We start from the raw sequence: 23,187 nt of genomic DNA on the forward strand, positions 1-23,187 counted from the left end.
GATCCTGGAAGAAAAGTCACTTAATAAAACTCCAGAATCAACATAGTTTAGAAATTTCTTTAGATAGACAATAGCATTTTTAATGCAAAATAGCACTTTTATATAAAGGTCTTTTAAAAGACCTTGATATTACCATGGAATTTATACTCAGTATTTCCTTTTGTATTTTTGATGAAATATAATCTTTTTTAAGTTTAATAGCACATCTGAAAATAACTGAATATAAACATGAGATTGTCCCTATTTGTTTTAAACACACTCTTCATTTTATAGCAATACCTATATAAGGATATTTGCTTTGATAAATGCCATAGAAAATATTCTGCTCTTGATTATGAATAAATTTACATTTATGTAGACACTGTGTATGCATTCATTTTACTTAACATGCTCTTGAATGCTCTAAATATTATACCACGAGAAAATAAACTACATTCAACTATTGCTAACTCTCTGACTTGACACCACAAAACAAGGGCAATCAGACAATGTTAAAAATCCCATTCAAAGCTGACTCCATGTGCCTAGGTGTTCGGCACAGTACATGGGTCTATGAAATGACACTTTTGATTACTTGCAATTGTATTATTCAGCAAGAAGTATATTGACTTGATTTTTAAAAGCTAGCAGAGAAGTTCACAATATTCAAAATCATTGTAATATCAATCTCAAGAAAACTCTGAATTGCTTGGGAACAAACAAAATTAAACAGGAATTATTGTGGTTTGGGATTTTATCAGAAGGAGGCAAATGATGTCTTGAAAAATAAATACCACTAACTTAGGAGCCCGCTCCCCTGAATTAAAATTCATATTTTGCCTCTAACTGAGTAACCTAAGGCAAATTTATTTAACCACATTGAGTTTCACTTTCTTCAAGTCTAAAATTAGGATATTGAACTAAATGATTTTAATGTCTTTCTGAGCCCTAAAATTCCAAGATGCTAAAATAGCAACCCTAAACAGTATTCTTTGGACTCAGTATCTTTCAGCCTTGACTAATGCTGATGTGGGAAGTCATAAAGATGTGGAAGTCCTTATCCTAATACTTGCTGGAAAATAAACTTGCTCACATTATTTTCAATTTCACTGTATTTATTAGGGCAGAAAATACTCTAATGTGTTTTCAGGAAGTATTCAACTAAAAGGTTTTTTACTTAACTCTATTAAGCAATAAATTAAATGAACCAGAACATTTTAGGTTCATCTTGGTTAATTGAGGGATTATTGTATATTTCACAGTTTCAGTGTAATATCCAGCTCTCAAGGTCATTAGATTAGTAGAAAGAGATCAGGTTCTCAGCAAAGTGGAGTTATCTTTATAGATTGTCTTAGCATGTTGACTAAGTGCTTGCAAACAAAACATCCAGAGAGCAAAGCCTTTAAACAGCTTTTGGGATACAGGAAGATTCATGGGGATTTGAACCACTGTGATTTACTTCATGCTTAGAGCTGAAATGTTACTTCATGTGGCTTCATTTAATTTTTGCTTTTGACTGGATAATAAACTTCAGAAAACCAGAGATGGCCTCTTTCAAACATTTATGTGCAGTTCAAAACACAGTACTTGGTGGAAACTGGAGGCTCAACAAACTATTCTTGAATGAAATGAATGACCACCCGGGACAATTATTTCATAAATAATCTGAGACTTTTGGTATAATTGAATAATTTGCTGGGAGATATCAGAGTTAGGGATTGTGTGGTTCCAAAGCATATGATCTTTCCACTGCAAGAAATAGTATATTGACTTGCTGCATTCAACAAAGGGTATTTTGAAGCATGGTAGTTCCTAATAAAGAGAATAAATTAGCAATTAAATAAATAAACTATTAATACAATCACATCTCAAAAATGCTAGATTTGGATCTTCCTAATAGTCATAATTTCAAAAATAATTGATAATAATTTCATTATTCATGCTTTTCTTTATATAAAAATTGAATTTCTAGTCTGTTTAGTTAGTACTCATCATGTCATGGTGGTATCATGACTTTGTGAATTTTGTTTTCAAATTGTTATCAGTGAATAAAAGCAAAGAAAATAGTTTGGAATGTCTTATTTCAATGGCTCACAGGCTTTTAAAGACCTTGCCATTTCATAGAGGCATCATTAATAAGTGCCACTATTTGTTTAATCTGTCCAAACCAGAATTTTAATCAGCATTCACCTTCATTGAATGGTGTGGCCTTTGGTACAGGTAGGTCAAACAGGAAACCCATTGGTTCAATCTCATGCAGATGACATCAGATTAGACTAAAAAGAAACAATTTGAAGAATAGGCCTTCTTAGTGCACAAAGAATGCAGGCAAAACCAGAACAAACATTGAAGGCAACTTTTTAATGCATTACTTATGTTTTTCAGCAGTCTTTTTATGCATAGTTTCATTAACCAGAAAAATATATCATGAATTCCTTGGATTCTTGAGGGGCTTCTCTAACAAGTTAAAAGTTTACAGATCTCGGATGATGCAATCCAAAGAAGAGGATGTTTTCATTGTCTTTGAAAATACCACATAATTCTCAAAACAAGTTCAATTTCTTCCATATTCTGTTTTAAGAAATATAAAATTATATATCACATACTACATTATGTCTTTAAGGACAGTTAGCAAGGGAAACTTTTTAGGACATAAATAAGAAAAAATAGTGACGAGTAGCTATGGTAATTAAATCTCAGTGTGTGATCTGCTTAGCAATAGTGCTACAACATTTTTTTTGCTCCTAACATAATAATCTGGAAAATATAAGTGGGATGTATTTTCTTTATATATAGACTAGGAAAAAATGCTCTTTAGACTATTTTACCTTTGATAACTTACTTATATCATATGGCCTCTTCTCCTGCCATAATGTTTATAGACTTTTAACATATTTGTGTGTATATATGTTTAAGTGTTTCCCATTTTAATTTTAAGTTAGCTAATTTTTGGACTAACACTGGCATGTCCTAAAGTTTTGGATCACCTTTTGCCATGTAGTCAACTGAGTCCTCTTTATTTGTAAAGATTTCATTCTCAGGAGGAATATGTTTTTTTTTTCCTTATGAAAATATGCACACCCCATAACTGAGAATTAGAAGAAACCCACAGAGGTAAAGATAGCCCTCAATCTTAATGTAATTTAATGTCCAGGTTGCAATTCCACCCATCTGAAACTTTCTTATGCTGAGGAGAAATTATTCTAAAGACATGGGCTAATGCTGTATTCTTACCACAGGAAGTCAGCATGTTCTTCAGGTTGGTTGGCCATGGATTGTTATTTGTACTTATAATAAAAATCTGCAACAATTACAAAAACTTAGTGAGTAGTAGTATACTACAAAAAAAGAAAATATCTAAAAATTGACAGTCTCCTCCTATCTTTAGGGAAAAGAATATTGACTGTTTAGGTTTCAGAAAATCATTCCTGCAATATCTAACTGAAAAGTAGCAGATAGGCTAGAAGAAATAAAAAGGTGCTAATTTTTTTTATGTTAGTATTATCTATCTTTCATGAAAATAGACTAAATAACTGTCTTCTCATATCGTCTATTTTTGCTTCACTTCCTTATTGATTTTGGTAAGATTTAATGCTTTGTGAAATATTTTTAAATTTTATTGTGTAAATTGTAGTTGTAGCTTGAAGAGATACTGAACAAAACTTAAATATAGTTTTGAAATACTATTGGTATGTAAAGATAAAAACCTTAATATTTTCTAGCAAATATAGTCTGGAAAAACCCTGTATATATGTCTCAACTTCCTGAAGAAATGCTCATACAGTAAGTTTAAGAGTTATTCACCATTTATTATAAAAAGGCACACAGAAGTTCTGAGTGTTTTCAAAATTCTTGTCACTGCTTCTGTTATTCATAGTACATGATTAAGGAGAAAGGCTCTGTGTAGTTAAGTTTTCATTGTTGTCACCAAAATACTCAATAAGAACCATTTAGTGGAGGAAAAGTTTAATTTAGGGCTCACATTTCAGAGGTTCAGTCCACAGTTGACTGATTCCATTGCTGTGGTCCTGAGGTGAAGCAGAACATCATGGTGGAAGGGTGTGGTGGAGGGAAACTGATCAGTTTATGTCAGCGAGGAAGCAGAGAAAGAGATCACAGTGCCAGGAACCAAGGTCATGCCCCAGTGATCTATTTCTTCCTGCCATGCCCTACCTGCCTAAAGTTACCACCCACTTAGTCCATTCAATTAGGATGGACTGGTTAGGTCACAATTCTCAATCTAAACATTCCTGCATTAACACAGGAGCTCTGGGGGGATACCTCATATCTAAACTATAACAGGTTCTGTGATTATGTTAAATTTGTCAGTTTAATGACAAATTTCATGTTTCAATGAAGCCTATCTCCTCTGACACATAAGTAGATTATTTGTCCCTCTAAGTCACTAAACATTCACTCAACAGTATTCCAGATTGAAAAGGATTGTTCTATTTAATTTTACATATCAAAATATAAATACATTGGTCATGTTATAGTAAATAAAAAGCAATTATACTTGCTGTATATCTTTTTTTTCCCCCTCCAAAATAGTTACCTTATCCCCAAATGGTCTTCAGTCTCTAGTGCTTTTCTCATGTGGTCAATACCCATGTGCATGTGTGAGTGTATAAGCATGTTTACTTTGTCCTGGAAACCTTTGTGCAAGGCTAACTTTGGCAGGGCTATTCACCCGGTCAGTATATGTCTTTGATCTCCAGGCTCTGACTTAGGAGAGTTCTTACCTCACACATGCTGGATAAATTTCTACATATCAGAGATTGCTGTCTTATGCCCCTAAAAAAGCAAACTAATTAAATGTCAAACTTCAGCTTTGAAACAAATTCATTTTGAGGAGTGAAGGGAGCATCATTTAACAAAATCTAAAACTTCAATTATGAATTTTCTTTTTTCATAAACTTTGGGGACCCAGAGTGATGTATACTTTTTCACATCTCTCTTTAGGTATGCACGGGTGGTGGGTGCACATTGAGTGAGGCCAGTGAGACCATCACTGAGGAAACCATCCCAGAGGGTGTGCCACCTCCCAGAGCCCATTCCTATTCACCGGACTCCTTTAACATCTCCTGGACTGGACCTGAATATCCGAATGGTAAGTGAACTCTTTTAGCCTCAAGTTAAAAAGATGATTAGCAAAGGTAAATTAATATTCTAAATGGCAGCTTATATGTGGTGCTTAATTTTTAATGATCATTTTAGCACATAAAATTCCTGAGATAGTATCCTTGTCTGTAGTTGGGGAGATTGTGGTTTTTAGGCTAACACAATTTTGGTGGCTCAAAAGTGCTCCCTTTTGATAGTTCTTGTGTACTGCATCTTATTGTCTAACATGTTCCAGGAGAGGTGAAGAGAACAAATGAGGATTCCCAAAGACTGCGGCTTTGAGAGTGACATTGTATTTTCAATGACTTTCAGTTTTTAACCAGCCATTAGTTCTTCCTGGAGAAGTAGAGAGGTGGAAGGTTCATGTACATATTGTATTTCAAAATGCTTTTGATTTAATAAGTTTATCTTAAAAGAGGCCACTTGGAACTGTATTCTTTAATATACTATTTATAAATATTTCAACATGCAGTTTTTAAACAATGCATACATTAAACATACATACATTTATACCTATTTATCTTAGAGCAGATTGTGTCTATTTTTATGTGATCTATATGTCCTTGTATAGTTTGGAGAATTAAGCTAGCCAGTTAAATTTCTTTAAAACAAAACATAGAATAAAGAAATTTTAATAGCTTTTGGTAGAAATTACTTTATTCGGTTATTAGAAGTATCTTTAAGATTCACATAATGTAGTGCAATTGTTTCTCACTGTTAGAAGCTTATGGGATATCAAATTCCATTCCTGCTTAAGACAAATATCAAGAAGAATTAATATCATAGAAATTTTTCTAAGTTACTCATTACTAAAAATTGAAATGGCCTCTTTCAGCATAGTCAAAAGGAAGGAAAGAAAAAAAATGTCATTTTATTAGTTTGTCTTATGTTTACTATGATATTAATTATTTCAGCCATCTCATTTTAATTAAACTTTTGGCAAATGCAGTAGATATATTTGAGGTGGTGGAGAGAATTCCAATAATTAGAGTGAGTAATTATCTCTGCTATTGAAGTTATTCCTGTACTAGTACAAATTTCCTAATAAAAAATAAATGGATGTCTATTTGATACTATATTAAGCATTCAAAAAATCTTGTCACAGGGCTGGGTTTGTGGCTCAGTGGTACATACAGTGCTTGCCTAGTACAGGTGAGGCACTGAGTTCAATCCTTAGAACCCATAAAAATAAATAAATAAAGTAAAAGTAATATGTCCATCTATAACTAAAATTATTACAAAAAAATGTCACACTTATCCTACCACAAAGCAATCTAGTCTTCAGGTTGTAATGAAAATGTTAATGATTTATTCTGATTGGACCACTGCTAAATGCTGTCACATGATTTGCGTAGTAGAACTCTCCCCTTTACCCCATTGGTAGTTGCAAATGAAACTATAGTTGTACTCAGAATTTTCGGTTGTCTAGGGAAATTCTTTCCATATTTCAAAAATCTTTGCTTATTATGCTTTGTACATTTTCAAAGCACTTTTTAAATATATTCAATGAGCAAGAAGAATTGGGGAGCTTTGGGAGATATTTGTCAACACTATCATGGTATTTTAAAGACTTGTGTTTAATAATAGCAGAATTTTCAGAATTTTTATTGTGGGACAATTGTTAGAAACTTAAAAGAGAATTTATTTTTAATCAAAAAAGAAGAAGGTGATGATGATGATGATGAAACTACTTCTTTCTTTCCACTACTCTTTTTATTTTTCCCACAACTACCAGTGTTTAATTTCTACTGTGGATTGTCTGGAGGGGTAATCTGATTGCTGGAAAACATTTTTTGCCTTTGTGTTTTCAAATGCTTCCCAGCAAATACCTGAGAAACAAAGTCCATGTTTTGCAGTCTGGCATTCAGGTAACGCCAACTTGTGACTCAACCTAAATTTTTAGCACAGCTTCCCTTTTAGCTACCCTGGAATATTCAGAGCTTAATGTAAAATTGAAAGATATGGGTATGGAGTCAAATAGGCCTAGAGTCAAAAATCATTGGAGATTTAAGATAACTTTTATTTTGACAAACTTACTAAATTCCTCAAATTCCAGTTTCCTCAATTATAAAATTTGAATCAATAATCCTGATCCTCCCCAGATCTTTACCTATAGAAAGTCAACTAATTCTTCAGGTTAATCATAGTCCTCTTGTTCTACGAAATCATTCTATTCTTCCTTGAGTTTAAGTTAACTTTCGACTTCCCTTGACCATGTAATCTGTTTCTGTTCCTTTATAGTAGCATTTAATTCATTCAGCCTGGGTACATGTCTAACATGTACTAAAGTTATTTGGGTGCATGTCTAACATGCCCACCAGATGATAAGGACCATGAATCATTCATTTTCTCCCTTCACAGAGCCTCAAATTCTATTGTACCTTATAGAGTTGCCCAATATTTAGTTTACTTAATTGTTTCTTGTGCAAATTGCCTTTGGTGGCATATAGATTGCAAAGTTCTCATTCTTGAATGATACCAAAAGAGATGATAGAAGGATTTACAGGCCAATTCCTGAAATACATTTTTTGAAATATATTTGATCCTGAAATATATTTGCTTAGCTATTTGGTGTCTGGGAATGGGTTTTTCTTTTGCGATTATGGATCTTGTATCTGACCCAAGCATTTTTAATATTCTTTGCCAGAGTATTCCCAGGTCAAACTTCACGGAATCAGGCCCATATTACAATATATGCTACATTATGGTTGTTTTCTAATTTCTGAATATGCTGCAGGAGAGTAATACAATTGAACAATAAAGTGGGCTTCACCTTCATGAGACTAAAGAAGACCCTCCAAGTTATCTTGGATTGAAACTTTGGTGGCATTTTTTACTTCACCCATGCTCATTCATGTCTTCTCTCACTACTACAAGTCTGCAACCACACTCCTCTAAAGAAGGCTACTAATATAGCTTACCCAGATAACTTCAGAAACCGCCTCATGCTCTGCAAAAATCTGAAATTGTTTATTCAAAATATATTTTGATGAACTATTAGTTGTCAAGATTTTTATATATAGAAGATACCGAAATGAATTTGTCTAATCTTTAATCTCTGTGGTAACTGAGTCTCTCAAAGGGAAATATCCATGTAAACCACTGTCTTAATCAAGTTTTCATTACTGTAACACATACCTGAGATAAATCAAGTTAAAAAATCAAAAATTTTAATTTTGTTCACTATTTTAGAAGTTCTAGTTCACGATCACTTCTTGGCTTTATTACTTTGAGCCTGTGATGGCACAGTACATCATAGTGGGAGTATATGGTGGAAAAGATCTCTTTACCTGATGGCTTTGTGCAAAAGAAAGAAAGAGAAAAAGACCAGGGTCCCACAGTCCCTTCAAGGGTATGACCTTGCTGCCCTAAAAACTCCCACCTAGATGAACTAAGAGGGCCCATGTTTGAAAGGTTTCACTACCTTCCTATAGCACCATGGGCCAGGGACCAAGCCTTTAACAAATGGGTCTTTGGGGGACATTCCTAATCCAAACTATATCAATAGATAATCACAAGTTAGTAAGTGCATGAGGTGCAAAATGTACCAAGAACAGCTCCCTGAGGAGACCTACAGGATGTGAGAGTTTCACCTTCTCCATCTTCATGAAGGTATAACAGGTCCATAGACACACATGCATTTAGCATGCAATCATCTGTCACAGGTGTTTCTTGCCTGGTTTTAACCATTCAGGCTCCAGAATCTTAACTCCATTAGTCAGTTATGTTTCTAAATTAAATTTTAAACTATTATTTTAAATGTAGAGAAATACAATATCTTTATTTTATTTATGTATTTTTATGCAGTATTCAGGATTGAACACAGGGCCTTACATGTGCTAGGCAAGGGCTGTATCACTGAGCTACAACCCCAACCCCTAAATGAATATCTTTTTCACTAGGACTTTGTAAACATGGAAAAAAAGATTTGTCAAGGAAAATTAAACCCATTTCCTATCATGAGAACTATGTATATTTCTGTATTTGCCTAAGTGACAAAATATAAAAGTTGTACAAGTGTTCTGGCATAAATGTGTATTTATTGCCCAGGAAGCAATTGATAATCTTTTTGCCAGCATGGCTTAGAAAACAGTCTCTAATTTTTCACAACTGATTCTCATCTAAGTGATTAACTCCTATTCATTAACATCTAGGCATAATCCTTACCCAGGGTTCTAAGAAAATGGATTGTTCCCTGGTAACTTTAGCTCTTCTTTTTTTCTGTCAACCTGGTTCTGCCCCATAGCACCCGTACTGAGATGGCATGTGCACAGAGAATTTTTCCCTTATTACTCTATTTTGTTCATTAATGTATCAGCCACTCCAAGAATAGTGCCTATCACACAATAGATGCTCAATTTAAAAGCTGTCAACTTCGTCTCTCCAAAAAAATATTAAATAGCAATTTCAGGGGAGGATGTGGAAAAATTGGAACCCTCATGAACTGTGGATGGGAATGCTAAATGGTGAATATGCTAATTGGCATAGGATCCAGCAATCCCACTTCTTAGAAGTTATGCAAAGCATCATACACAGGATCTTGAAAAGGTGTTTGTATGCCTATGTTACTGTAATATTATTCACAATAGTCAAGACATGGCAACACAAATGACTATAAACAGATGAATACATAAACAAACTGTGGTCCATACATGCAATGGAATATTACTTAACCATTAAATGAAGGAAATTCTGTCATATACAACAGCATAGATAAAACATGAGGACATTATGATAAATGAAATAAGCACTCACAAAAAGACAAAGAGTGAATGAATCCAATTAATGTGAGCTATCTACAGTATCCAAACAAATAGAAACAGAAAGTAGAATTACAGTCACCAGGTATTATGTGAAAGGGGGAAATGGAGAGTTGCTATTCGGTGGGTATGGAATTTCAGCTCTCCAAGATGAAAATTTCTAGAGATCGGTTGCTCAGAGTGCCCATGTAGATAACTTCATTGTACACTTAGAGTTGATTAAGATGGCAAATTGTGATATGTGCATTTTTACCATTATAAAAGAACATAATATTGATAAAAGTCAATAAGCTTTTAAACTGGAAAAAAGATTAAGGATTGTGTTAATTAAAAATAATAAAAACTTATTGATAAATAATCAAATAAAGATACATGCATAAAATATGTATTTATTAAGCAAGGGTAAGATCACACTATTTGTTCTGCTGTGTAACTTAAATTTTTCTCTGCTATTGTGATAAAAAAATATCCTTTCATGACAGTTAAAACTAACTTGACCTCATTCTTTAGAAAAGTAGTATAGAATCCCACAGAATAAAACCTCAGCATAGATGACTCATCATTTATTGATGGACATCTACATTTCCATATTTTGCTCTTACAAATAATGCAACCTGCTATTAATTGCCTTACTCTGCCTTGGACCATCTTTAAGCGTGAAATCATTATCACTTGATTCACACCTAAGGCTTTGCTTGCCTTCAAATATGTCCTGCTTAATTCTGGTCCCTTGCTTCACATACCTGCAAAAATGATGGTGTGACACTCCAGGTCTGTGTTTCTCTAATCAGAGTCCTTTGTACTCCTGTTCCCTCTGGCAAAGGTGTCCTTTATAAACTGTGATCTCAGGCAGGATGTTAAAACTCTAAGAGAACTACTTTTAGGTCCAAGGTATATAGGAACCCTTTGTTATGGAAGACCTTGATTCTTCCTTTGTCATTCTATTAGCCACCAAGTGAAGTAGCACAAGGGATTGCTCTCTAATAAATTAGTGACCTGTATTTTGTGGATTACAGATGTATAATTAGAATTACACTTTTGAGAGCATCCAAATTCTCATAAGCCATATTCCCTTTTAGAAGCTTTCTTTTTAAAATCTTGAAATGTGTCATTTCCTCACATTTGGACTTTACCTTGCTAAAACAGCATAGCTATCTGACTATATCACACTAACCCCTTATTATCTAGCAAAACACTATAAATATCACTACTAAGGAAATATTTTCAACTAATTTGAATGTTTTTCTATTTTTATTTTTATTTATTTATTTTATTTTTATATGGGGATTGAACACAGGGCTTTGAACTAAGCTACATGCCCAGATCTTTTTATTTTTTATTTTGAAACAGGAACTCAATACATTGTTTAGGGCTTCCCTAAGTTGCTGAGGCTAACCTTACACTTTTGATTCTCCTGCCTCACTCTCCTGAGTTTCTAGGATTACAGGCATGTGCCACTGTGCCTGGCTATATTTAAAAATACTAGCTTTAAAATTCTTATTCTTTTCCAATAGTTGTAAGTTCTTTATCTTTACCTAAGAAGATATGCCTAATAATAGTTTCTGTGCTGGACTGTGAGCTATATGAAGGCAGGAATTACATGTGCCTCAACTACTATAGTCCCAGCCCTTGGCAGGATGCCAGTAACCGAGTATGTGGGTTTTAAATAGCTATTGAGTGAATTAATGTTTACTGATGATAAGGACAATAATAAAATTGTAATTGTGTTGATGGGAGAAGCATATGCGTATGCAATCATATAATATACATAAATGCACATCTCGATCACATCTTATAATTATGTAATCTGAATGGGGTGATTTCACAGGCAGTGGAGAGGAAGGAATCTCTCCCTTTTGGCCTACTAAATGCTTAAAGCACAAACTTAGAGCCCTGTCCTTTTGCTCAAGTTTTCTTCAGCCTGGCAAGCTTTAGTCATTCTACAGAGACAACACACAGAGCTCTGTGTTTGGCGTGCTTCAGTGTGAAGAGATATATGGATGCCATGATCAGGATTTGTTAATTAAAATGTGTACATTGAGGGAGGAGCTTGAGAACTTGGCACCCATTGGACAAGGGTAACAGGTTCATCTTGAGAAATGAAGGTTGCTTAAGAAGGTTATGGAAATATTTTCCTAATCTACCATTTGCATTTGTCTAACTTTGTGAGAATGTATATATAGTCAATGTAATAAGACAGTGGCAATCATGTCAATACAAGTAGAAAACTTTTAGGAGGTTGATAATTTTTTTGTAGATTTATATATAGTGCCCTGAAGACAATAGAACATTGTTAGAAGAACAGTTAGTTCAGGTTTTTGAACATATACATTATTTCAGGAATGGTTAGTAGAAAAACTGACTAATATAGATTTTTTACACAGAGTGTATATAGTTGCCCTTCACATGAACCAATGATGTCATAGAAGAGGAATTTTATGATTATATATGTGGTATAAGTGTAAATATAAATGAAGTATTCATGAATAGAAATATATATTTGAATTCCTACTATTGCTAATAAATAATAATAATAATAATAGTTCTAATTTATAATTATTTGCCTAGTACTTTAATACTTCTAAATTACCCCATGAAATGGCATTATCTCAACACTCATATTTGGAACCTCACATTTATATAAATTAACCAATTTAATTATTCAAAATCAATTGACAGCTGGTTAAGTAGAAACCTAATAAAAAATAAAACAAGCAGTGAATCACAAAAATTCTTCTGCCTCTACTTCTTATAGAAATTCTCTTAAAGTAGGATTCCATCTAGCACAATGAAAAGGAAAAAAAATTAAGTTATTTTTACTTGTTCAATATCTTGTTCTCAGTGCTAATCGACAAAGTTCTTTAAATCTCCATTCTGATTTTTATCTGGTTTTAAAGAAATACCTATTTGTGGTTCTTTTCAGAAGAAAGAATCATTTGTGGTTACATGTTGAACTAATTTATTTTTAAACAGCTAATATGTGATTCTATTTACTTTCTTGGAAATTCTCAGTTTTAATAGGTGAAACAGATTATAGAATTCAGTGAATCGCTTAGGAAAACTGCTTGACAGTTTTGAGCAAACCTTGTGTAACTTTTATGAAACACCTCCAATCAGTTTGTCAGGTAGAATTTCCCAAGCAGTCTTTTTTAGATTCCGTTGATTCCATTTTTAGGAGAGCATAACAGTAATAAGGCATTATTCCACCATGTGAGAGTTCTTCTCTTTTCCCTTTTAATTGAAGGATCAAGTATTCACATAGGGAGATATCTGCCACATCCAATCATCATCAAGACCTTGGGGACAACCCTCAGTTGATATGCATATTGCCATGCTGCACTGGAAAAAAACAAACAAATATGTTAGGAGCATCTATATTCAGCATGCATGTTATTTTATGACACACTAAAGTATTGTTGTTTAATTCTTACAGTAAACAGAAATCTTCAGTGTAAATAGAGATGCCTTGTATTAAATTTACATTGTATTGTACTCATTGAATTTCCTTGGTTATATATGACAACCTATTGAGCACCTTAGGAAATACAATTTGACATAACATGATGAAGAGGCACAAAGATATATACCCCAGTGGATGTGCTTTATGGACAATTATGATTCAGCTTCCCTGTGAAAATTAAACACCTTAAAAATTCCATCATTATGGAAAGAGAAAGGTGATAAACTCAAAACTGCTTGCATTAGACAGCCAATGAGAATTAAGTATCCATTTGTGGATTATCCTTTGAAGAACTGAATGTGTACAACTGGATTAAATAACCTGACTTCCCTTTATCACATAGCATAATATGGGTTTTTTAAACCTATCTCAATAATTATTAACACAAAAGATTAAGCAAGTAAAAGCACAAAAAATGCAATATAGTAAGATATAATAAATTAAATGGCACTAATGTTTTTTTCTGTTGGATTTTTATCTTTTGCCTTTCTCCACTCTACCCTGTGCCTTACAAGGCTATAGGAAAAATAGGTATAGAAAGCTGTAAGGTATAATGGTCTATGCACTTTGGAGTCTGAAGGTATCAATGCCAACATCTAGCTCTACCTTTCTAACCTGAATAACATTAACCAAGTTACTAAATCTCTCCAAAGTCTACTTTTATCATCTGTAAAGTAAAAATAAATCTCATTCACAGTGTCAATGGGCTTCCTCTCTCCCTGACTTCTTGTTGGCTTCTCCGTGGCAGCACCTGCAAAGGATGAGAGGGTAGGAAGAGAATAAAGTGTCAGAACATACTGCTAGTGGTTTCCTTTGTGTATGGCTCTGAATGGAGCTGTATTCTACCAAAAGCTACAACTCCTATACAATTACCTTTTCTTATAAATCTCTCTTTCTTTAGGTTCTAGAACCCAATGTTACCCTTTACCCCACAAATGGAAGGATGTTTACTGGCTCCTAGTCAACTAGTTAGCATGGTCTCCTAGGAGTCAGCCATTACTGGATCGGGTGGTTTATTATCATCTATTCCTCTCCCTTAACCCTACCCACATCCTTGTACATTGCCCCTTTACTAAAATCCCCTCAGTTATCCACTGGATTTGCCATCAATTTCCTGCTGTAACCATGATGGATTCCTAAATCTCATTTAATCCACTTTTAACACAGAGATTTTTCAAGCTGGGGTGGGGAGGATAATGGGAACTGTGGAGATAAATTTGAAATACTTTCATTCTAACAGTGTCAAAAAATAAATACATTTTTAAAACTCCATTTTGTTAAGCTTTGTTTTGGCACAATACACATCTTAAAAGCAAATAAAAAGAGAGCCATGTTCAAAGGTTCTGAAGGCAGTTTGTTTATCTAATAAGTCCATGATATTTAATTTTTAAGGAGTAATCAACTTACTGATATCTCAATGAGAGCTTTCATTTATTGTTATGAAATCCTTGTTATAATTAGTCAAATAATGGTTGGTGATATTTTTTCTCTTGATGGAGTAGTTCCATGTGCCAAGTTTGGCTTAAGGATCGTTTCTCAAATAAAATTTATGCCCTGGAATATTCAGACTATGTTAGCATCTGTCTCCCATTCCTGATCCCCATTTATCCTTCTATTCCACCTGGCTTTTCTTAATAAAGCTTACATGCATTCAATGGACTTAAAGAATGTCTTCTCTGTTGCATGATGAGTTTTATGAAGGCAGGAACCAGGACTATTATGATAACTTCTGTATTCCAGCATATAGTTCAATCTATGGCACACAGTAGGTGCTCCATAAATACATCTAATGAACCAAAATACTGTTAAAAATCTAATCCACTAAATCCAACAGGCTTTTAAAAAATATATTTTTGGTGTTTAGAAAGTATCTTTCTTTGAATTTTCTGGATTTTATTGGGGTAGAAGAGGAACTTCATTTTAGAGTATGGAGGTGTATATGTATATGTATAGAAGGTATATATACATATATATGAAACCAATGGTATAGCATACCAGTAAGTAATCCAGACCTGTAAAAAATTGTTTTTGAGAGATTTACAGACTAGTTTTTACAAAAGACCTGCAGTAAATGACATAGGTCAAAGCAGAAGATGTAGTCTAAGCTTCCCAGAGCAAGTAGGCATTAATCTCATTCTCAATGAAAGGGTCAAACCTAAATTCTTCCCTTTTATATGCATAACTCATAATTCCTAAGGCATATTCATATATACTCACTCCATATACATGTAGCTGCCTCAGAACTTATAAAAATATTTACTGTTACGTTGATGTAGTAAGCAAAATATAGAAATGATTTAAATATCTAAATTTTGCTATACTAAAACAAGAGTAACACAGCCATTATCAACAATAGGGTTGGAACTCACAGATATTATGTTTTCAACAGAAGATGAAAAAATAAAAAACATCTGACATGATTTCCCATAATGCAAAACCATGCAAAACTTAAAAATTGTGTTGTTTAGGAATGAAGTCTTAGGCAGAAAAGCAAGACATGGTTCTTGAAATGTCATCATAATCATCTGTCAAGGAACTGAAGGATTTGAACCATGGACATCAGGGAGATTCCCGGTTCCTGACAATATTCTATTTTTTAACTTGACTGATTGGTTATATAGCATTTTGATTTTTAATTTTATCATTAAAGCAATTTAAGTGTGTTTATTTTCTATTTTCTATTTTATTATATGAGTATTAAAATAAAGGGAAAATAGTTATAAAGAAGTTATAAAGCATAATGTTCTATGAATGATAGAGTCTGAATATTTCAGGGCCAACTCATGGCTCTTCAACTCTCTAGCTGTATAAGATTGACCAAGATATTAAATCTCTCTAAAGTCTGTTTTTATCATCTGTGAAGTGATAATAAAACTCATTGTACAATCAAGGGTGTTTTCCTGATGATTAAATGATACCTGATAGAAACAATAATGTTATTGTTTGAGCATAAACTTAGTCAGACCTACATGTTTGTCTCTTTTTTGCCTGTCTTTTACCCTTGCACAAGAGTTTTTATCTTTTTTTAGTTGTAGACAGACACTATACCTTTATTTTATTTTTATGTGGTGCTGAGGATGGAATCCAGTGCCTTCCACATGTGAGGCAAGCACTCTACCACTGAGCTACAACCCCAGCCTGAGGTTTTGTTTTTTAATGAAGTGTTTCATTTTGATATAATTGTAGATTAATGTGCAGTTGTAAGAAATAACAGAGATCCCACGTGCCCTTTACTCATATTCCGCCAATGTCAAAATTGTAGTACAAGATCTCAATGAGGATTTTGACATTTTTTCAGTCAAGACATGGAAAAGTTCAGTCATAAGACAGAGGTTTATTTGTAATTCTCAAATTGAAATCTCCTTTTTAACCAACAATATAAGGGTAAGATAGTTCTTTGGTAGTAGGTTTTTATAAGTTTTTCATGGTGAACTCCACGATCCAAAGGTAGGCCTTTTCCTTTTTCTGAGTGGGGACATTGTCTTACCATAATCCATACTAGCATATCCCAACCATAAGAGGGGTTTTTTGTTTGGTTGGTTTTGGTTTGTTTTAAGTATACAAAACTATTATAGGTATTTTTCTCTTAGAATATAACAGGACTAGTGCTAAAATGTGGTATTATCACATCCCTGTCGTAGTCACAACTAGTTACTACATATTCAAGAAAACATGGCTTTTTAAATGGTTATTTTAGATTTTTTGTTTGTTTGTTTGTTTTTTGGCCGTTACGGGGACTCAACCACTGAGCCACACCTCCAGCCTATTTTTTATTTTATTTAGAGACTGAATTGACTAGCACCTCAATATTGCTGAGGCTGGCTTTGAACTCATGATCCTCCTACCTCAGCCTCCTGAGCTGCTGGGATTGATTACAGTTGTGTGCCACCTCACCTAGCTGGATATTTTTAACTCTTATTTTTTCTTACCTCCATAGTCTTCCCAATTCCAATCTACACTACATGTGATTTTAGATTAACTTCTCTGTATATCACTTCATTATACTCTGTAGTCACTTCATAAAATATCAATGCCTCTCTTGCATATCATAAGATCCAAACTCCTTGCAGTAGCATTAATGGTCCCAGCCTTCCTTTGAAGGCTTTTTTTTATTACTAGATTTTGTCCAACTGCAATAATTACAGCAAATATCAGTATATTCAAGATACTTTTACTAAACCTTTACTTTCTTATGTCTATATATTAGTAATAACATTTTCCTCAGGATTATCTTTCCAAATTATAAGCTTTTCTCATTCCACCTTTATGGCAGATGTAGCTGTACCATATAAAACATCAGCAAGAGACCCCACCTCTTTGTATAGAAGATCTAGCTACTCTAAAGGCATGAGCAATGCCTTACCCAGGGTGATTGTTCTCTGCTAGAAGCTCCTGTATTTACCATGACTTAACTATGCCATTTGCCTGGTATAAAGGTTATGTGGTATTTATCATTCTTTAACTTTTGGGTTGTTATTTAATCACACCTATGCTCTATTTACTTCTATAAGAGTAGTTCTTATTTTTTATTCTGTCACCCAAAATACCAAATGCAGTCCCCTGTAGGCAGTTGACTTTCAATAAATGTATGTTAATATCTTCTTCATATTTCTCTTGATTGTTATTAGAACCACAGCAGGTTTATCAGCTTTTGATATAAGATGTATTTTTAAAAATTTTAGAAAATTAGTCAAGAAAGATAAAATGGGAGTAGTGACAACAGCAGAGTGAGATTTCTGGGTTCCATGCCTGAATTCATATTTTTATGACCTTGGACAATAAATCTTCTAAGGCTTCATTTCCTCATCTTTATAAAAATACAAAATAGTTATTATTTCTTGGAGTTGTCTATTAGTGGAAATATTCCACATAAAACAATTAATGGATTGATTCCAAGTAAGTAGTCAGAGCATTTTTTAATAATTTTAATTATTTTGTGTTCTATAATTTTGAAAATATTTACATGACATTTTAAGAACTTAGCTTTTTAATTTCTCCAAAGCCATTCATACATGTTCTATGTTCCAGTTATTAAAAAAAAGCTATCTCTTTGGCTTACAATAAAAATACCCACTACATTATTTTCTTTAGCTTTGTATGTTCAGTTTAGAAATCTGAGGTCAATGAAATTTCAAATATTGTCATAATAGACTTGTTCCTTATTAAATCTGAATGTTTGAATCAAATTATGCAGTGTTCCAAACTTTAGTGATTTCATTTATATCAGAAACTCTGCTAATAAAAACAAGTTATGAAACATTTTGCCTCCATATCTTGATAAGAAATAAAGTGCTCTTTTGAGGTGATTCAGCTTTTTTGTCCATGAATTTACCAGGAGGTTATCTGTGTGTCCCCAATTCAGGGTTTTATAGGTAATGGCCTTGACCAAAGCAGATCAGAGGAAATGCTTACACTTGTCTCAGGCTCTCTTTTGCAGGGCATATGAGGCTACTAGCTCTAAACTACATCAGTATTTCACTTTGACCTGACTTTGAGATCTAGTGATTGACCATTTAGGTCTGGACCCAAAGGCAGAAAGCACAGAGAGGTGCATATTATTAGCCCTTTCATCTACAGCACAGGTTACATTAACCCAGCTTCCTGATTCTGGGATAGGCCACTCTCATATTTCTGGTACTTGGCAAAGGCCTGATTGATCACTGATTTTATGTAATGTGACCAGAAAGGAATTTAGTATTATACCTCCCTTACTACAGTATAAAGAATGAATTATATGGAACATGGTACACTAAGATACCTAAGTGGCTATTATCCTTAAATGTGAGATGATGTTAGAATAGACTAGATGACCATGGAAATGAGGGTGGTAGAAATTAATCTGAAATGTAAAGTCTTTGGGACTTGGTGATGGAGATGGTGTAGGGAATGTTGTGGAGGAAAGCATCAAGAATGACTTAGAGGCTGGGCGTGGTGTCACACATCTGTAATCCCAGAGGCACAGGAGATAGAAGCAGGAGGATCATGAGTTCAAAGCTAGCCTCAGCAAAAATGAGGCACTAAGCAATTCAGTGAGACCCTGTCTCCAAATAAAATAGAAAATAGGGCTGGGGATGTGGTTCAGTGGCCAGGTGCCCCTGATTTCAATCCCCAGTACCTCCAACCTCCCCAAAATAGATGACTTGGAGGTCAGACTAACTTATCCAGTGTCCACTGCTTCTACAATTTTATCCTGTAATTCATCCCTCAGCCTGTTCTATGTTTGCTATCAAATACTGTTTATCTACAGAATGATGAGTAACCCAGTGGTGTATGCATGTGTGTGTGTGTGTGTATGTGTGTGTGTGTGCGTGTGTGTGTGTGTGTGTGTGTGTATAAAAGATGGACCTCGATCTTGCCCTATTCTTGATGTATGCTGGATAGGAAAAGTTTTGAGCAGGTGAATTAACTGTCAAAATTCTCAATTTCGGTCTCAGCTCATTTGCTATCTTACTCATCATATTCTAAGCTCTTCTCTCAATAACTGTCTGTTCTTTCTGTATCCATATTTCCAGATGTCATGGTTACCTAGTTTCTTAGCATAGACTGTTAGAGGTTAACTCATTAGAGTCAGGTAGACAAAAAATTAAAAAAATTTAAATAAAGTAACGTTGGAAAGACTGTCACTGAAGGAGGTTACAGATATTTAAAAAGAAAAGAAAAGAAAAAGTCTCAAGTAAGAGAATTTTACACTTTTTACCACCTCAGTGGTAAGGTGGAGCCACTGATAGGGGCTTGGTGAGTACCCTGTCTTTCATCAGTCCCCAAGGCATTACTGAATTAGAGACCATAGTCTTTGATGTCCACAATCGCAGTTTGAGTTTTCACAAAGTGATTCAATTATATTCATTATGTTCTCCCTGAGAAGACAGGTAAGTGTATAGTACTTACTAGAAAGATTTTCTTCAAAAAACGGTTAAGACTTTAAAGTTCATACTTAAAGGCTGAGATTTAGTTATAATGAAAATTAAGTTCTATAAAATATCTCATTTTCCAATATGTCAGATAAATGAGATATTATGCACATAATCCTGGCATAAAAGAAATTCTCTGCTCCTCAATTATGTAAAAAAAGGGAAGTATTGATTTGGGTACTTTCTAATTCTGTTCAAAAGCAGGTCAAACAGATAGCATTTCAAGGGTCTTCCTGCTTCTTTAAGAGCTTCTGCAACACATTATTTGCACATAAGATTTTTTGGCAGGGATTAAATGATTGTTTCAGAGAGTGCCAGGCACATAGTAATTTTTTTTCATTCTTATTACTGTGATTTTATCTATTTCTCTTCCCTAACTTTTCTATGTATTAGTTGGTTTTTCATTATGTATCTTTCATTTTATAATTTTAATTCATTTGTGCTTTGTGTGTTAAGAGCTAAATGGCATTATATCAAACACTTTCTCTAAGTATTCTTAGAGTCTTCATAAATGGGCACACTAGAAAATAAAAGAGAACAGATACTGGCAGCCATACCATTTTTTGAAACCATAAGTGATACATAATAGTAAAAGAAGACTTGTTCCCCCAAAAAATTGGAAATAAAAGAAATGTACTTTAAAAATGTACTTAAACTATAAAAAGTTGTCTTCAGAAAAGAAAATGGGTTATAGGAATGGCCCTATTAAGAGCATTAACATTTTTTAAGAAAAGCTTAAATCTTAATAGGATATATTGATCAAAAACTAATTGGTGAAAGAAAAAAAATGTGCTAAATATTTAAGACAGAGAAATTTTGATATAAGAAGTTGAATTATTTTACTTTTGCTGTTGATTGAACCCAGGGCTTTGTGCTTGCCAAGCACACACTATACCACTGAGCTACACCCGAAGCCCCAGGAGTTGGATATTTTATATAAAGAGTTGGTTCAAAAGAGGTTGAAAGGGCTAAGAGAACAAAAGAGAAAAGGTAGCAGGCACTGGTTCATGAAGGATGATTGACAGGGCTGCTTTTTGCTGCTGTATTTGCTGATCTGTTACTTGAGCTTTTATGGGATACTGGCCCATCCAGAGATGAAACACCAACAACATTTCACTCCGGAAGAGGCTTCCAGTGCAGAAGGGCTGCTTCTGCTGTCTGAAATGCTGGAGACTGTGGGTGCTCTGGCCCTCTCCTGCAGAATGCAGAAAAGTCCTCAGTTCTTGAAGCTGGAAAATGGACATTTTCTCCAGATTGCCACTCTGTCTTCCTAGCAGTGCCCCCTCCCCACTCCACCAATGGCAGAATCTAACAGAAAACCAGTAAGTAAAACAACTGGAAATGTAGTCCATAGACCTGCAGGCTCAATAGTACAGAGCAGAGCAGGGTAGGTCGGAGGCTGTTGGATCAGATAAACAACCATCTTGATGCCTCCAACTTCAAACCCACACTTCTACTTTGTACTGCCTTCCACCACTGCAGTAGTCACTCTGTTTCTGCCTCATGTGCCCCAACCATGCTTTGTATAAATGAAGATGCTGTCATTCTTGGTCACCGTGTAGATGTCTGGGAGATGCTAACCCCTCTGTGTGGTTCTGACATACCCACCTGGATATTCAGCAATTTAAAAAAATTAATTTACTAAACTGTAAATGAACACCTACTAATTTACATTACATAAATCAACAGGGAAAAGGAGGAAAGAAATTTGGTTATCATGTACAAATCTCTATTTAATAAGAAAGAAAACATGAGAGCACCTATGAGTTTTTTTTCCTATAATTAGTTGTGAAGCCATAGCAGTATTTACAACTTCTTCCCTTTTCTCTTGGGCAGTATCTCATTTGTTTGGGATTCTTTGCCTAGTGAGTTGTCCAAACTTGTATCATTAAAAGGCCTATGTCCTTAATGGTCTTGTCTTTATTGGGCTTGGGTAGACTTACTTTCAATACTTACATAATTGGATCTTTATACATAAAGAGATGCCCTTGGGGATGTCCTGAGTGTCGGCATGCAGGGGGCTGCCTGCTTCACCTTTCATATAGTATCTTTCTATTTTCCTATTAGAATAGTTGCATGAAGTTTCCAAATGGCCAGATAATATTCTCAGATTCTAATTTGGTAGTACTTTTCTTATAACCTATACATCCTGTAGGAACCCCATATCCACAGGATGTTTCCACTCAGCTTGTCCTGTGATGTAGACTCCAGTAAGCTGTGAGGCTATAGGTTAATGAGGATCATTGAAAGACAAGCAGTAAGTTCCACGGGTGTTAGTTCACTGCCTTACTTCCTTTGCTATGAATGGATTTCTTAATCAAGTGCAGTGTTGTGAGGACTATCCAGACCGTGAATGTAACATTCTATGAGTTCACCAAGATGACACTACCAGACCATTGTGAGTAGGTCCAAGATGAGTAAATTCTCTTGCAGGAGAGAGGGATGCTTGGAAAAAGGCTCCTGGTATTGTGGTTCTATGAGCAATGCTATCTGTGAAGTAATGATGGATGAAGGTTAGATGTACTCTTAGGAAATCCACATCTTTGTGTCTATAAAGCCTAGAGCCAGACCTCCTAGAAGCCAACTATCAGGAATTGTTAACCTTGACTTGGCTAGAGTGTTGTTTTAAAATTCTCCATCTCTGAGCTATACTTTAGTACTATCTTTTTAGCTATTTTTTCAGGCTAAGAGTTATCTCATTTTCCAATAGTCACAAGTTATACTCCATATTGTATGCTGATATTTTTTACTTTCTGGCATGTTGATTAATTTATTCATTCAGTCAATATTTACTATGTGCCTACTATGTTTTTGACATGATGCTAAGCTGTAGAATTACCCAAGTCAGGAAGATTCTGTAGGGAACCTGAAGTCTACTGGGAAAGTCAAGCAGCTAAACAAGTAATAATACTAATATTGTGATAAATGGATAAATGCTATGGTGGAACTATGCTGT

General features: G+C 34.3%; 1 protein-coding gene across 1 annotated transcript in view; it reads left to right on the plus strand.

Annotated features, from left to right (window-relative positions):
• The window catches only part of Ush2a (usherin), a 748,724-nt gene that overhangs the window by 394,108 nt on the left and 331,429 nt on the right, over nt 1-23,187 (plus strand). The window contains exon 34 of the mRNA XM_026388000.2: nt 4,942-5,089. Within this exon, the coding sequence (XP_026243785.2) occupies nt 4,942-5,089 (148 nt within the window). The remainder of the gene's footprint in view (nt 1-4,941; nt 5,090-23,187) is intronic.

This window comes from Urocitellus parryii, chromosome 9 (genome assembly GCF_045843805.1).
Source record: "Urocitellus parryii isolate mUroPar1 chromosome 9, mUroPar1.hap1, whole genome shotgun sequence".
In the NCBI taxonomy this organism is placed as follows: Eukaryota; Metazoa; Chordata; class Mammalia; order Rodentia; family Sciuridae; genus Urocitellus; species Urocitellus parryii.